Source organism: Stegostoma tigrinum, chromosome 7 (assembly GCF_030684315.1).
Source record: "Stegostoma tigrinum isolate sSteTig4 chromosome 7, sSteTig4.hap1, whole genome shotgun sequence".
NCBI classification, from domain to species: domain Eukaryota; kingdom Metazoa; phylum Chordata; class Chondrichthyes; order Orectolobiformes; family Stegostomatidae; genus Stegostoma; species Stegostoma tigrinum.
The window spans coordinates 37,612,778-37,629,956 of record NC_081360.1 but is presented as its reverse complement, the minus strand read 5'-3'; the positions used below and the strand labels follow the sequence as shown (position 1 = coordinate 37,629,956).

At 42.5% G+C, this 17,179-nt stretch overlaps 1 protein-coding gene across 1 annotated transcript in view; it reads left to right on the top strand.

Annotated features, from left to right (window-relative positions):
* LOC125454191 (collagen alpha-1(II) chain-like) overlaps window positions 1–17,179 on the top strand; it is a 163,823-nt gene that overhangs the window by 76,072 nt on the left and 70,572 nt on the right. The window contains exons 14-18 of the mRNA XM_048534698.2: window positions 1,014–1,058; window positions 1,180–1,233; window positions 4,358–4,456; window positions 4,573–4,617; window positions 5,761–5,859. Coding sequence (XP_048390655.1) covers window positions 1,014–1,058; window positions 1,180–1,233; window positions 4,358–4,456; window positions 4,573–4,617; window positions 5,761–5,859 — 342 coding nt within the window. The remainder of the gene's footprint in view (window positions 1–1,013; window positions 1,059–1,179; window positions 1,234–4,357; window positions 4,457–4,572; window positions 4,618–5,760; window positions 5,860–17,179) is intronic.

Below are 17,179 nucleotides of genomic sequence, written 5' to 3'. Positions count from 1 at the left end.
CAGATGTCATCTCACCAGTGCCCTGTATAATTGAGCCATAATTTTGCACTCAATTCCCCTCATAACATATAATATGATTCTATTAACTTAGTTGCACCGACATAATTACCTTTTCTGACTGATGCATGAGTACACACTGACTCCCCTCTGTATCTCAGAAAGTTCCCACAATTTAGATATATGTTTCCTTTATTATTCTTCCTGCCAAAATGGACAATTTCATATTTCCCACATTGAGCACCATTTGCTAGGATTTTACCTACTCACTTAATCTGTCTATATCTTTCTGGACCCTCATTAAGACCCCTTTGCAATTTGCTTTTCTACCTATTTTTATTCATCAGCAGATTTGGGAGCCATTCCCTCTGTTCCTTCAGTTAAAACATTGAACATAAATTTTAAATAGTTGTAAATGACATTAGTCAAGTTGTTCATTAAATCCTGCCAACCTTAAAAAGCCAATCTATGTCTACTATCTGCTTGCTGTTGATGAAACAGTCTTTTCTTCATGCCCCTATCTCACCCACGCATGCGTGTGTGCATGTTTGTGCAAACACACCACACACACACGCACACACTTTTATTTTCCATAATAACCTCTGAAGCACCTTATCAAATGCCTCCTGGAATTCTAAATACAGTCCATTTACAAGTTCCCCTTTATCCATAGCCCATGTAAATTCCTGAAAACACTCTAATAGGCTGGTTAAACATCACTGACAATACATTATATTAGAAAATTAAAGGAATCCTGCTGTCCAATATAATTGTGGAAGTAATAATTATAATAATAATAAATAATTAGGATAAATATGGTCTGAAAACTGAAGCAAGAGTTTAATATTTATACTTAACATTTTGAGGAACCTCAATTTTTCATTTTGATAATATTTATGATTTAATTCTGTGAATTTTTTCCCTGATTATTTTCTGTAATTACATTTAAATATCACCTCATCCTTAATGTTTTCCAAAGAAAATATGCTCTGAACATGAAGTTACTTTTTCTTCAGGGTAGCCGTGGTCATGATGGCCGTCCTGGAAAAGATGGTGCACCCGTAAGTAAAGCCTTGTTTTCTCTACTGTAATTCTAATATACTCATTTATTTCCTGAAATCAAGTGTTCATTATTTGGTTCAGATGCATGTGTATAAAACTTTGCTTTTTGTTTCCATTTAGGGCTCTTCTGGACCACCTGGTACACCTGGTTTTCCAGGTCAAGCAGGAGCTAAGGTATCTTGGCCAATCAGCATTTTACAGGATTGACATTGTAAAAGTAACACCTTCAAATAAAGACATGCGATTACTTGCAATGTATTCAAGTTTTTGGCTGATTCAGATTGTTAATGGAGCACTTAGAATCTATCCCTATGTTGTGGCTCAGTTGTTAGCACTGCTGGCTCGCAGCGCCAGGAAGCCAAGTCTGATTCCATCCTCGGGTAACTGTCTGCTTGGAGACTACCACCTATAGGTTGGCTGGATTGGCCATTCTAAATTGCCCATAGGGATGTGCAAACTAGATGGATTAGCCATGGGGAATGCAGGGTTACAGGGACAGAGTAGGGGCTGGGTCTGGGTGGGATGCACTCCAGAGGATTAGTGTGGACATGAGAGGCCAGCTGGACTGCTTACACACTGTACGGATTCTATGATATTCTAATCCTATTTTCTAGCACTTGACCCATAGCCTTTCATGCTGTGATAATGCAACTACACATCTAAATATTTCTTTCTTGGAGCTCCATCCTTTCCTCTATCCAACAGGTATGAGATCCTGCCTGCCTAAATGGATGAAGAGCTGTCATGTGGAGGTATGATGAGTAATGTAGTAGAGGGAGCGGAAAGCATGGTCAGGAGAATAGGTTTTATTTTCTGCACCAATGGTCCCACTTTCCCAGGAAAACTAATGCTCTCAGGTGTATGATCAGCTTCTATGATACTTCTTGTTGTTATTTCACTAAGTGAGGCTCCATCTTCATTTGTTCTCTAAGGGCTTATTGAGCTTGCCTTTAAATTTTTCAAAAAGGTATTTATTAACCTAATATCTGGCTCAATTCTGTTATCTTTTTGTCAACTTCCCTGGCCTTTTCTTATCTTCCTTTATGCTATTCTGCTTTGGGTTCAGCCCTGATCCTTTCTGATAATGTTGACCTGCCTTCTGCCTAATTTAGTTCAAGTGGTCATTTCTGGGCCACATCAAATGTGCCATGTTTTATTCTCCCAGCAGAACGATCAAATCTCTCTCAGTTCCTGGCCTTGCATTCCATCCTGACTCTTCCTATACTTCCAACTTATCTTCAACCCTGTCTACTTCTGATGGCCCTTCTTGGGTCTGCTCTATGGTCATGGATTTTGCTACTCCCTTTGAGCCTTCTAATCTCTTTCAGTTCCCACCCTTTTTGCTTCTTGTTGTTGGCTTTCTCCAGCCTTTCCATTCCCTCTATCCTGACCTTTACTGTCTGGCCCAATGACTGTCAAATTGTACCCCACTACACTTCTTTTCTTTCTAATTAGAAACCTTGGGACTGTTCCTATAATCAGTTTGTTCCAGATTCTTTCACATGTGCCTTTTGGTCAACATGTTGGAATTTATCTTGCTTTCAGGTGAAAAATCTTTTGTTTTCTACACTAGCAAAATCTGAGAGACCTGGAATCTTCAAGAAAGCTGATTTACTGTTCTGGTCAGACTTTCTTTTGATCAAAATTCCTGACAAATATCATGGTCAACAGTCATGCTTAAGGAGACACTGACCATCTTTAATGATATAGATACTGATTTTGTAACTTGAATTTCTATGCATTGTTGAATTTTGAGAATTTTGCTTTTATTTGAGATAACTGCTCCTTAGTGTATTATCCATGGCAATGGGTGGTCTAGTCAGAAACCGCTTGTAAACCAGTCAACGTCCTCTTTGTCATGCAGTATAAATTGTTGTTCCCTTTCAAAATTTGCTATTGCATCTGTCCTGAACTGCCAAGCATCTACAGAATTAAGTGTTACTTCTCTGAAAGGTGATCATTGTTTGAAGTGGTAGGCTTCAGGTGAAAAGAGATAATACATTTTCAATGTCAAACTGAAAATGACCTTAAAGAAAAATATGCAATTTAGTTCAATTGTTGTACATTAGAGAGGTTGACTAGATGAACTGGTGGTCCCCCAGTTTTAACAGAACTTATCACAGTTGATATTAGTGGTGTGGAATGGAACCACTGATGCCTTTTGATTTCATGATTAAGATGCAGTCATTAAATAAGAAATGGAGACAGATTAAAGAGATAACAAGAGAGAAGTCACTGAAACTGAGATATTAATTTGGCTTTCTCTCTGTACATACTACGAGATCTGCTGAGTTTTTCCAGCAATTTCTGTTTTCATTTCTGATTTCCAACATCCTGCAGTTCCTTGTTTTCTTTTACGTTAAAGAGATACATTGATACTTATTGATTCAGTATCCATATGATCCAGCAGAGGACTATTCCTACCTGACTTGAGGGAAAATAATAGCTAATAGTGGCTTCTAAGAGAGAACCTTTGGGCATTTTAAAAGATTTTGACGGTATCTGGAAATATATGGGGATTCTTTTCAGGCCATGACAGGATTTTGCTTGACGTGTCCTTTCATTGTGGTAGAGCGTGGTCATGGATGACCTCCTTTGGCTGCCTGATTGAAGTTTAAAACAGCACTAAAAATGGTGCAGGATCCTTCATCCTCTCTGATGAAGGGTCTAGGCCCAAAATGTCAGCTTTTGTGCTCCTGAGCCCGCTGTGTTCGTCCAGCCTCACATTTCATTATCCAGGATCCTTGTGGAACTGGTTTCTGCAAATTACTACAGGGCTTTTATAATGTGCCTGGGACCTTTCAGGCTGACTAAATGAATATTGCTGGCAACAGCAGTGCTGGCGTTCAGCCTCACTTCTGCTCCTGTTTTAGTTGTGCTGGCATTGAAAACCAACAGCTGCATATCACACATCAGCGTGGATTGAGCCAGCTAATGCCATTTCGGGACACTCCTATTAATACAATGGCTGCAAATAAGGCACAGATGGGAATTCCAACACGTGTTTGAAACTCTTGGAAGTGGCAGAGACTCTGTGCTTGAGTTTCTCTGCAGTTGCACTTGTTCCTTATCCATTACAGCACAGGACCAGAGAAACCAAAACCTGAAACACTCTGGCACCAATCCAACAGGAAAAGTGATAAACCTCTGCCATACATTATATAATGTCAGTGTTTAAGAGTAACTGTTAGCCCCCATCTTGTCAGCTTGGTTTTTTTATTAATTCAGCTGAATTATCCAGCAGACCACACTGTTCTCAAAGCACTCCTTTCAGTTTTTCCAATGATGTATCTTGCAGGGTGAATCTGGTGAACGAGGCTCTCGTGGTTCTGATGGGACTCCAGGATTAAGGGGTGAACGAGGTCCTCAGGGCCCTGCTGGAAAATCAGGCCCACCTGTACGTAAATAAAGATCCAATTTAACCGTTTATACCTGCTTTGCAGTCACTGATTGATAACTGATAGAAAAGTTAGAAAATATTACCTGACAGCCTGCTCTTCATTTATATTTCAGGGGAAACCCGGACAAGATGGATCGCGCGGTGCTCGAGGTTTACCGGTCAGTTAGAACAAAAGTAAAGTAAAAGTGTTAATTAAAGAGTCAAGGATTCAATAAATATTGTCTCCTCTCATTGTTCTCACCTACCTCAATCTTGCCAGGAAGAATAGAGGTGTAGATTATTTTCTAAATGGGGAGAGGGTTTGGAAATTTGAAGCTCAAAGGGATTTGGGAGTCTTAGTTCAGGATTCTCTTAAGGTAACCATTCAGTTTCATTTGGCAGTTAGGAAGGCAAATATACTGTTAGCATTCATTTCAAAAATACGAGAATACAAGAGCAGGAAGTCCTGTCGAAATTATATGAAGATCTGGTCAGGCCACGTTTGGTAAAATGAGCAGTTTTGGGCCCTCTACCTAGGGAAGAATGTACTGGCCTTGAAGGGCATCCAGAGGAGGTTTAGAAGAATGACCTCAGGGATGAAAGACTTGCCAGATGAGGAGCGGTTGAGAAACCTGGGTATGTAACCAGTGGAGTTTAGAAAGATGAGTGGGATCTCATTGAAACATAAAGAAAACTGAGAGGCCTGCATAGAGTTGACAAGGAGAAGATTCTTCCAGTCGTAGAAGAGACTGGGACCCAAGGGCACAATCTCAGAGTGAAGAGACAATATTGAGAAATTAAATGAGGAGGAATTTTTTCAGCCAGAGGGTGGTGAATCTGTGGAACATATTGCTGTGGAAGACTGTGGAGGCCAAGTAATTGAGTCTATTGAAGACATAGATAACCTTTCAATTGTAAGGGCTTTAAGTGTTATAGGGAGAAGACTGGGCAATGGGGGTTCAGAAAATTAACACCAGTGATCAAATGTCAGAGGTCAAACTCAATAGGCTGAATGGTCTCATGGTGCCCCTGAATCTTATGGATCTAAACATACGTTAACAAAAGCCAGGCCAATTGCCTTGATGCAAATTGCCTTTTTTCCCTGTTTGGGTAATGGATTGGGTAATAATTGTAGTGTAGCTGCCTTGATTGAAGAAAAAAAAATCCTAATGTCTTATAGAAGCATACAATGGGTCTATTAATTTTAAATTTAATAATTTAGTTTTAAATTCTTGCATGATTTTGCTTGAAGGATTGAGAAGTATGAGCAGTATAGATATCTGAACAGAAACTGGATTCACACCATTTTCTTTCCATTACAGGGTTCTCCAGGTACACCTGGCAGCCCTGGTGGACCAGGTCCAGTTGGCACCCCAGGTACAGCAGGTACTAATGGAGTTCCAGGTTCCAGAGGTCTACCAGTAAGTGTTTGCAAAGATTATGTTATTATAGAATGCAAGGGAAATTTCATGCTCATCATATAGGTCGTGTTTTGTTCATATTATTAAAACAAATGCTAATACAAATATAGTATCATGAACTGAGGAATGATTGTTAGACACAAATACAGGATAGGAATAAATAGGTTCACCCTTGTCATCAGTGGGGCACCAGAATAGCCAATGCTTATGCCTCAGCTATTTGCAATCTACGTCGATCGTTTAAATGTTGCAAAATTAGATGAGACGTTAACATTGTGGATAATGCAAGGAGATTTCAGGCAAGATGAATAACGCTGCTGATGAATTCAATGTGTGAAGTTATCAATTTGAGAGCTATGCAGCAAAGCAGAATTTGTTTGAATGATGAGAGACCTGGAAATATGAAGGCATTCAGAAAGATCTTTTGTCCTTGTGTACGAATCTCAGGAAGTTGACATGCTTGTAAAGAAAGCACTTCGGAAGTCAAAAGGCCTTTAAGCCTCAAATGCCACAGAAATTGAATATAAAAATGAAGAAGCCTGTTTATATTAGACAGGACTTTAACAAAACCAGACAAATATCCTTACTTTTTGTTTTCTTTCCTGAGTAATGATATAATAGCCTGTAAAGATTGCAATGTATGCTAATTAGATTCATTCCTGGGATAGAGGAGATTGAGAAAAATTGGAAATATGTTCCTTGGAATTTGAAAGAATGAACGATGATCTTATTGAATCATGTAAAACTCTTGGTAGAGTTGAGAGGATGTTTCTTCTTACTGAGGAATCTAGAATTAGGGGTCACAATTTCAGAATGCAAAGTTGATATTTAGGATTGAGATTGTTCTGAGTTCACAGGGCAGCACCCTTGAGTGGAATATCCTTATTGGACCAGGTGTGTGATACTTGCCTGCAGTGAATGTGCCCCATAGGAGAAGCTACATGACTATGGCAAGCTTGGAAGGTCTTTTGTACGTGGTTTTATTTCAACCTTTAACATAGAACATAGAACATTACAGCACAGTACAGGACCTTCGGCCCTTGATGTTGTGCCGACCTGTAATACCGATCTCAAGCCTATCTAACCTATACTATTCCATGTACGTCCATATGCTTGTCCAATGACGACTTAAATGAACTTAAAGTTGGCGAATCTACTACCGTTGCAGGCAAAGAGTTCCATTCCCTTACTACTCTCTGAGTAAAGAAACTACCTCTGACATCTGTCCTATATCTTTCACCCCTCAATTTAAAGCTATGCCCCCTCTGCTCGCTGTCACCATCCTAGGAAAAAGGCTCTCCCTATCCACCGTATCTAACCCTCTGATTATTTTATATGTCTCAATTAAGTCACCTCTCAACCTTCTTCTCGCTAACAGTCCCTCAGCCTTTCCTCCTAAGACCTTCCCTCCATACCAGGCAACTTCCTAGTAAATCTCCTCTGCACCCTTTCCAAAGCTTCCACATCCTTCTTATAATGGGGTGACCAGAACTATACGCAATACTCCAAGTGCGGCCGCACCAGAGTTTTGTACAGCTGCAGCATAACCTCTTGGTTCCGGAACTCAATCCCTCTATTAACAAAAGCTAAAACACTGTATGCCTTCTTAACAGCCCTGTCAACCTGGGTGGCAACTTTCAAGGATCTGTGTACATGGACACCGAGATCTCTCTGCTCATCTACACTACCAAGAATCTTACCATTAGCCCAGTACTTTGCATTCCGGTTACTCCTACCAAAGTGCATCACTTCACACTTGTTCGTATTAAGCTCCATTTGCCACCTCTCAGCCCAGCTCTGCAGCTTATCTATGTCTCTCTGTAACCTACAACATCCTTCGTCACTATCCACAACTCCACCGATCTTAGTATCATCTGCAAATTTACTAACCCATCCTTCTACGCCCTCATCCAGGTCGTTTATAAAAATGACAAACAGCAGTGGACCCAACACCGACCCTTGCGGTACACCACTAGTAACTGGTCTCCACGATGAACATTTCCCATCAATCACCACCCTCTGTCTTCTTTCAGCAAGCCAATTTCTGATCCAAACTGCTATATCTCCCACAATCCCATTCCTCCGTATTTTGTACAATAGCCTATTGTGGGGAACCTTATCGAACACCTTGCTGAAATCCATATACACCACATCAACTGGTTTACTCTCATCTACCTGTTTGGTCACCTTCTCAAAGAACTTAGTAAGTTTTGTGAGGCACGACCTACCCTTCACAAAACCGTGCTGACTATCCCTAATCAAATTATTCTTTTCTAGATGATTATAATTCCTATTTCTTATAACCTTTTCCAACACTTTACCAACAACTGAAGTAGGGCTGACTGGTCTATAATTACCAGGGTGGTCTCTACTCCCCTTCTTGAACAGGGGAACCACATTTGCTATCCTGCAGTCATCTGGCACTATTCCTGAAGACAATGACGAGTTAAAGATCAATGCCAAAGGCTCGGCAATCTCCTCCCTGGCTTCCCAGAGGATCCTAGGATAAATCCCATCTGGCCCAGGGTACTTATCTATCTTCACCCTCTGTAGGATTTCTAATACCTCTTCCTTGTGAACCTCAATCCCACCTAGTCTAGTAGCCTGTATCTCAGTGTTCTCCTTGACAACATTGTCGTTTTCTAGAGTGAGTACTGTTGAAAAATATTCATTTAGCACTTCCCCTATCTCTTCTGACTCCACACAAAACTTCCCATTACTATCCTTGATTGGCCCTAATCTTACTCTCGCCATTTTTTTATTCCTTAAATACCAATAGAAATCCGTAGGGTTTACCCTGATCCTATCCGCCAACAACTTCTCATGTCTCCTCCTGGCTTTTCTGACCTCTCTCTTTAGGTCTTTCCTTGCTACCTTGTAACCCTCAAACGCCCTAACTGAGCCTTCACATCTCATCCTAACATAAGCCTCCTTCTTCCTCTTGACCAGAGATTCCACTTCCTTTGTAAACCACGGCTCCCGTGCTCTACAGCTTCCTCCCTGCCTGACAGGTACATACTTATCTAGGACACACAGGTGCTTTTCCTTGAATAAGCTCCACATTTCTAATGTGCCCATCCCCTGCAGTTTCCTTCCCCATCTTTTGCTCCCTAAATCTTGCCTAATTGCCTTTCCCCCAGCTATAACTCTTGCCCAGTGGTATGCACCTATCCCTTTCCATCACTGAAGTAAACATAACAGAATTGTGATCGCTATCACCAAAGTGCTCACCTACTTCCAAATCTAACACCTGGCCGAGCTCATTACCCAGTACCAAATCTAATGTGGCTTCGCCCCTTGTTGGCCTGTGTCAGGAAGCCCTCCTGCACACACTGGACAAAAACTGACCCATCTATAGTACTCGAACTATAGTGTTCCCAGTCAATATTTGGAAAGTTGAAGTCCCCCATCACAACTACCCTGTCTCTCTCACTCCTATCGAGAATCATCTTTGCTATCCTTTCCTCTACATATCTGGAACTATTCGGAGGCCTATAGAAAACTCCTAACAGGGTAACCTCTCCTTTCCTGTTTCTAACCCTCAGCCCATACTACCACAGTTAACAAGGCCCCAAACATCCTTTCTGCAACAGTAATACTGCCCTTGACCAACAATGCCACACCTCCTACTCTTTTACCATCTTCTCTGCTCTTACTGAAACATCTAAATCCCGGAACCTGCAACAACCATTCCTGTTCCTGCTCTATCCATGTCTCCAAAATGGCCACAACATCGAAGTCCCAGGTACGAACCCATGCTGCAAGTTCACACACCTTATTCCGGATGCTCCTGGCATTGAAGTAGACACACTTCAAACCCACTTCTTGCTTGCTGGTGCCATCTTGAGTCCCTGAAACTTTATTTCGGACGTCCTTACCCTCAACCTTCTCTATACTCAAACTACAAATTTGGCTCCCATCCCGCGGCTCAATTAGTTCAAACCCACCCGAATAGCCTTAGCGAATTTCCTCCCCAGGATATCGGTACCCCTCTGGTTCAGGTGAAGACCATACTGCTTGTAGAGGTCCCACCTACCCAAGAAAGAGCCCCAATTATCCAAGAATCCAAAACCCTCCCTCCTGCACCATCCCTGTAGCCACGTGTTCAACTCCTCTCTCTCCCTATTCCTCGCCTCTCTAGCACGTGGCACGGGCAACAAACCAGAGACAACAACTCTGTTCGTCCTAGCTCTGAGCTTCCATCCTAGCTCCCTGAATTTCTGTCTTAAATCCCCATCTCTCTTCCTACCTATGTCGTTGGTGCCAATGTGGACCACGACTTAGGGCTGCAAAAAAACAAATTTGCATGAACTATTATTTGTAATTGTGTGTTATCCAAGCCATGAGAGTTCTCATTTATTAACAACTGTTCGTTATTCCATTCAGTCCCACCCTCCATTTATTTTCATGCATGACATGCTTTTGTATATTTGCGTTTTGCCATGGTCCACATCTTTTCCTCCAATATCTGCTGGTTGGAGTGATGTGCTCTCTGGTTTCCTTCCAATATCTTCATAGCTGACATTGCTAATTTATGTTTTAGGCATCTTTTTCACTTAGTTAATTATACAGGGAGGCAGTGGCATTGTGATAAGTCACTGGACTAGTCATCTGAAAAACAAGGCTGATGTACTTTGAAATTAATTTGATCCCACCATGAACTATACATGTCATGAAATTTGAATTCAATAAAACCTAGAAGTGAAAGCTACCATAATGGTGACTGTGTAATTATGTCAGTTGAGATTAAAATGGATTTTGTACACAGATATGCTTCAATGAAGGAAACCTGCCATCCTCACCTGATCCAGTGACTTCAGACGCACAGCAATGTGTCTGATTTTTAACTGCCCTCTTAAATGGCCTGGCAAGCCACTCTGTTGTAGCAAATCACTATGAAGTCTAATAGCACTGGTTGACTCTGTGATCCAAAGCACAACAGCAGCCTAATACATCAACTCACTACCACATTCTCCGGGCAGTTAGAGATAACAATGAGTGGTCAGTGACACACAGATCCCATGAACTAATAAAAGAAATCTGTGTCTGACAATGTTTCCTGTGTGGCCCTGAATTAGAATCCTTTCTGTGCAGTCTGTTTATTAAGCTGTCAATGAATGCAAAACAATAAACCTCTTTTGCAATATTTAGGGTTATAAATCCAAGCTTTCAACTTGCTTTTGCCAAGAGAAATGTCTTTAGCATTGTGCCTAATATCCGGAATTTCATATTTTCAATCTTGCCATAGCATTAAGCTCAGATGCCAATTTTCTTTCAATTGGAGTGAACATTGCTCCAGCCCAGAATGTCAATTTTATCATTTTTTTGTATGTGTACCTTGCTTTAGGACAGTTCACATCTAAAGACTCCATGAGTTTTCTGAATACAATGTTGTGACTATGCCTGTCAGTTAGTAGCAATGGCTTTTCAGACTGCATACATACAGAACTCAGTTGGCCTACAGTAACACTGCTTGATATCTTCTGTGCTTTTCTGTATTATATAAACTAACACATGGATTTTCTTGATCTCTGATGAATGATTGATAATCAGGCAATTATTATTAACATGGCATGTGAATTTGCATTGGAAAGTACCAATCTGGTGGGGTCGTTTTTTTGCTTGAAGTTCAGGAAACATATTGATCTATACCTGAAACACATCGTTGAACATCTTAAATTATGTTAGACTGCATGAGATAAGCCTTGATATTGTTGTTCATTCCAACATCAAAACATCATTTGCTGTTAAGCAGACAAATCTCTCTGAACACAAGTTTAATTCACTTGAGCAAAGCGAATGGACAGGGTGAGTACTGGATCAGTAGCAAGTCAGAGAAGGTCAAAAACAAGTTGTCAGAATATCCACAAAATTCCCAACATAAAATTGGACCACAGCAAACTTCCCAACAGGCCTTAAAATAATTAACAACAACTAAGAGCCACGGTTTGTAGATTCAGATGCATCCTTTGCAGATGAACAAACCACTAAAATTTGTCTAGTGATTGACATTGAGTATCTACACAGATTTCACACGAGGAGTAACAGCTAAAAAGTTAAAAGATTTTAAGGATATTGACTACATTAGAAGACCATTTCAAACATTAGTATTCATCAACTAGAATTCATGCCATTTATACGATGATCTGCAGAATCTATAGACTACATCATATGCAGATGCAGAGTCAGACTCATCTTGTGATTTTTTTTCTGACGGGGAGCTAGCAAACAGAATTGTTGAATTGCCTTCACCTACGTGAAAGCTTTCCAGAAAGATTTGCTAGACACATGGAAGATTTATAATTTTCAAGAGCTGCTGAAGGATGGGCGCAAGTATAAAGCAATCCTTGCAGGTTAACTAAGTTTACAAGACCTAAGTACAACATTTACAATTAGCAAAATCACTAGAACTCTCAAATATAGTGTGGAAGGTATGACCTTCTGCATGCACCAATGAGATGCTGAGTTTTCAGTCAACGTTGAAAGGCATCTGACAGCAAAGGCCATTGGCAGAGGCAGTGCGCGAGAGCAAAGATACAGGATACAAAGAGCAGAGAGCCAACTCAAACAGAGCAAACACAAGGAATACCTTTAACCTACAATAAAGACCATCTCTTATTCCATCAGAGACATATGCAAAAGTGATTAACAAACCGGAATTTAATGATGCAGACAGCGAAACAAAGATTGAACACCTGATTCACACTATTAATCTTGTACAAAAAGTCAGTGTCATCAAACTGCCAAAATGTGTATGAAAATTCAAATCCTGTCAGAAAACTGGTAACTATTCTTTATTGACTTCAATTGACACAGGGCCAAATATCAATCTACTACCACTGCAATTCTTTTTGTAGAAAAGGAAGCAGACTGAATAGCAAGCTCTGTATTATCAATCGAAGGAGAAGATTGCTGATTTACAGAAAGATCTGGACTAGCTTGCACATAAAACAAATCATACCGAGCACGAGCAGATTCAGAAATATCATACTGAGCTCAAGGCAATATGCCTGCAAACAAGTGGAGATGCACATCACAAACAAGGAGCTGAAAATCACTTCAGAAACAATCCTTTCAGTAAAAAAAAACTTCCATCAATGATGCTCCAGCGAAAAAACTAAAGCAGGACATAGATGAAACTGTCCAACCACCAAAGCAGGAAGTGTCAGTGTCCAGGCTTTGAAGAAAACAAGGAAAAATTTTGAAGAGGTTGGACAGTTATTAGAGCAGGTGATAAAGTCGCAAGTATACTTGACCAACATGAGGCTAAAACTTTGTTGGTATTGGAAGAATGCAGAGTGTAAAACAAGGAGCTTTACAATTAACTGGAGGTTCTTAAGAAACAAAACAGTAAATGTCAAGAAGATTTGACCCACTTGAAACAGCTTTAAGGAATGGGATCAGTCAATGTCTAATCTGAAACAAAACTTGGCTATAGTGCAAAAGGACAAGCATGTTCTGTAACAGCAACTATAGTCCATGAAGGAAGAAAACGTCTTAACAGCGCAAACAGGAACAAAATTTCATTGATGGCCATGGTCAATAAACAGCACCCGCACACACAATTACCATCATGAGATCTGGAAGTGTCAGAAAATTAACTATACATTATTGAGAGCCATAAACTCACTTGTTATTGTGTCTAGTTAAAATTTTCATTTGATAAAGAAGGGATAGTTGGATGTATAGATAGTAGGAACTGCCGATGCTGGAGAATCTGAGATAACAAGGTATAGAGCTGAATGAGCAAGATGAAGAAGGGTCTTGATCCAAAACATCAGCCTTCCTGCTCCTCTGATGCTGCTTGGCCTGCTGTGTTCATCCAGCTCCACACAATGTTATCACAATTGGATGTATGCTTTGCCTTTAATGAGTTCACCTTTTAAGGTCTCCATGTGGTAGACATGCCTTGTGGACAGAATTACCACCCAAGATTGACTCTAACAGTAGGCCTCATGACTGATTGTAGATTTTCTGCTTAGAAAAATTCAAGCCTCCCCAATTTCACACAACGCTCGAACACCACTCCCTTCTGATTTTAAAGATCTCATGAGGCCTCTGACGGGGCAACAGTGCATAAAATGTTCACCAACACTGTAATAGCAAATGAATATCAAAAATCCTGAATGGTCCACAATGACGTATTTAACTAATACGAGTGCAAAATCCTTCAAGTGACTGAAAACGTTCAACATTCAGGATTTACAAAAAAGCATTTAAACAAGAGTAATGCAAGGTCAGGCACCAAAATCAGTATTAGACATTGACTGATAATCTAGCCTATCCACTCTGCAGGCTCACATTATCGCTCTTACAAGTATGGACATTTATGTAGGCTTCACCAGGCATCTTGTTGCAAGCGCAAGTTAGCCAGATAGTTCAGACTGTCCTTGCTGAGATAGTACAGCTTGAAGCCAGCCAAGGTTCAGAACAACCTGGGGGCTTTCTGCAAAGCTGCATGGAATCTTTTCCATTGACAGTCAGCAACCTTGAGCCAATATGTTTCAGAAATTCAGCACAGCAATGTGGAAGCACTTAGCTGGACAAAGACACTCTTGATCGAGGTACAGATTGATTAGTTGAGTTTAGTATACATTTTTGAAGAAGTGCTGCTGGATACAATTATGAAACAGTTGTTTTGTATTAGTTTATGTCTGAATTTTGACCACAAGAAGGCTGTGGCAGTTTGTAACAATGGAATGGTATGTTTGGAAATGTTGATGAACAGAATTGGATTCTGAAGATTTGCTCACAAATAACTTGTGTGTACCGAAGATGTGCCAGCTTCCTTGTACATTCATTCTCTGCTTTCTCCTCCTAAATTGATCATTGAATCTCAAGCAGCAATGCCCACACCTTCAGAACAACCACAGGCGACTAACATTAGGTCACCTGATCCAATGTGTACTGGAGATCTTCCAAGAAGTTAAAGCAGTGGAGCCTTGCTTCAGGGTGCCATTATAACAAAGTGTGAAGCTGGATGAACACAGCAGGCCAAGCAGCATCTTAGAAGCAGAAAAGCTGACATTTCAGGCCAAGACCCTTCATCAGAGAAGGAGGATGGGGAGAGGATTCTGAAATAAACAAGAACAGAGGGGGAGGCTGTCCCAAGATGGATAGAGGAGAAGATAGGTGGAGAGGAGAGTATAGATGGGACGGGAAGGAGGGGATAGGTCAGTTCGGAAGGACAGACAAGTCAAGGAGGCGGGATGAGGTTGGTAGGTAGGAAATGGAGGTGCAGCTTGAGGTGGGAGGAGGAACAGGTTAGGCAGGCGGCGACGAGCTGGGCTGATTTTGGGATGCAGCGGGGGGAGGGGAGATTTTGAAGCTGGTGAAATCCACATTGATACCATTGGGCTGCAGGGTTCCCAAACGGAATATGAGTTGCTGTTCCTGCAATCTACGGGTGGCATCATTATGGCACTGTAGGTGGCCCAGGATGGACATGTCGTCTAAGGAATGGGAGCGGGAGTTGAAATGGTTCCCGACTGGGAGGTGCAGTTGTTTATTGCGAACGGAGCATAGCTGTTTTGCAAAGCGGTCCCCAAGCCTCAGCTTGGTTTCCCCAATGTAGAGGAAGCCACACTGGGTACAGAGGATGCAGTATACCACATTGGCGGATGTGCAGGTGAACATCTGCTTGATGTGGAAAGTAATCTTGGGGCCTGGGATGGGGGTGAGGAAGGAGGTGTGGGGGCAGGTGTAGCTCTTCCTGCAGTTGCAGGGGAAAGTGCCGGGTGTGGTGGGGTTGGAGGGGAGTGGGGAGCGGACAAGGAAGCCGTGGAGAGAGTGGTCTCTCCGGAAGGCAGACAAGGGTAGGGTTGGAAAAATGTCTTCAGTGGTGGGGTCGGATTGTAGATGGCGGCAGTGTCGGAAGATGATGCGTTGAATCCGGAGGTTGGTGGGGTGGTATGTGAGGACGAGGGGGATTCTCTTTTGGCGGTTATTGCGGGGGCGGGGTGTGAGGGATGTGTTGCGGGAAATGCGGTAGACTCGGTTGAGGGTGTTCTCAACCACTGTGGGGGGGGGGGGGGGGGAACGTTGTGGTCCTTGAAGAACAAGGGCATCTCAGATATACAGGAGTGGAATGCCTCATCCTGGGGGCAGATGTGGTGGAGGCAAAGAAATTGGGAATAGGGGTTGGAATTTTTGCAGGAAGGTGGGTGGGAGCAGATGTACTCCAGGTAGCTGTCGGAGTGGGTGGGATTGAATTGGACATCGGTTTGTAGGTGGTAGCCTGAGATGGGGACAGAAAGGTCCAGAAATGTGAGGGATGTGGTGGAGATGGTCCAGGTGAACATAAGGTTGGGGTGGAAGGTGTTGGTGAAGTGGATGAACTGTTCAAGCTCCTCTTGGGAGCATGAGGCAGCGCTGATACAGTCATCAATGTAACGGAGGAAGAGGTGGTGTTTAGGGCCAGTGTAGGTGCGGAAGAGGGACTGTTCCACATAACCTACAAAGAGGCAGGCATAGCTTGGGCCCGTGCGGGTACCCATGGCCACCCCCATTGTCTGTAGGAAGTGGGAGGAATCGAAAGAGAAGTTGTTGAGGGTGAGGACGAGTTCGGCAGGGCAGATGAGGGTGTCAGTGGAGGGGGATTGGTCAGGCCTGCGGGACAGGAAGAAGCAGAGGGCCTTGAGGCCATCTGCATGAGGAATACAGGTGTATAGGGATTGGACGCCCGTGGTGAAAATGAGGTGTTTGGGACTGGGGAATTGGAAGTCCTGGAGGAGGTGAAGGGCGTGGGTGATGTTGCGGACGTGGGTAGGCAGTTCCTGGACCAAGGGGTCCAGATAGGTAGAAATGATTTTGGGCAGGAGCAGGGGGAGACAGTAGGTCAGCCAGGTCAGGTGGGTTTGTGGGTTTTGGGAAGGAGATAGAAGCAGGCAGTGCGGGGTTGGGGAACAGTGAGGTTGGAGGCTGTGGGTGGGAGGTCACCTGAGGTGATGACGTTGTGGATGGTTTGGGAGATGATGGTTTGGTGCTCGGGGGTGGGGTCATGATCAAGGGGACAGTATGAGGAGGTATTGGAGAGTTGGCGTTTGGCCTCGGCAATGTAGAGATCGGTGCACCATACTACAGCTGTGCCTCTCTTGTCCATAGGTTTGATGGTGAGGTCGGGATTGGGAGCGGAGGGCTACCCGTTCTGCAGGGGAGAGGTTGGAATGGGTGAGAGGGGTGGAGAGGTTGAGGCGGTTGATGTCTCGATGGCAGTTGGAGATGAAGAGGTCGAGGGTGGGTAGGAGGCCTGGGGGTGGTGTCCAGGAGGAGAACCTGTGTTGGAGGCGGGTGAAGGGGTCAGTGGAGGGAGGGTTAGGCT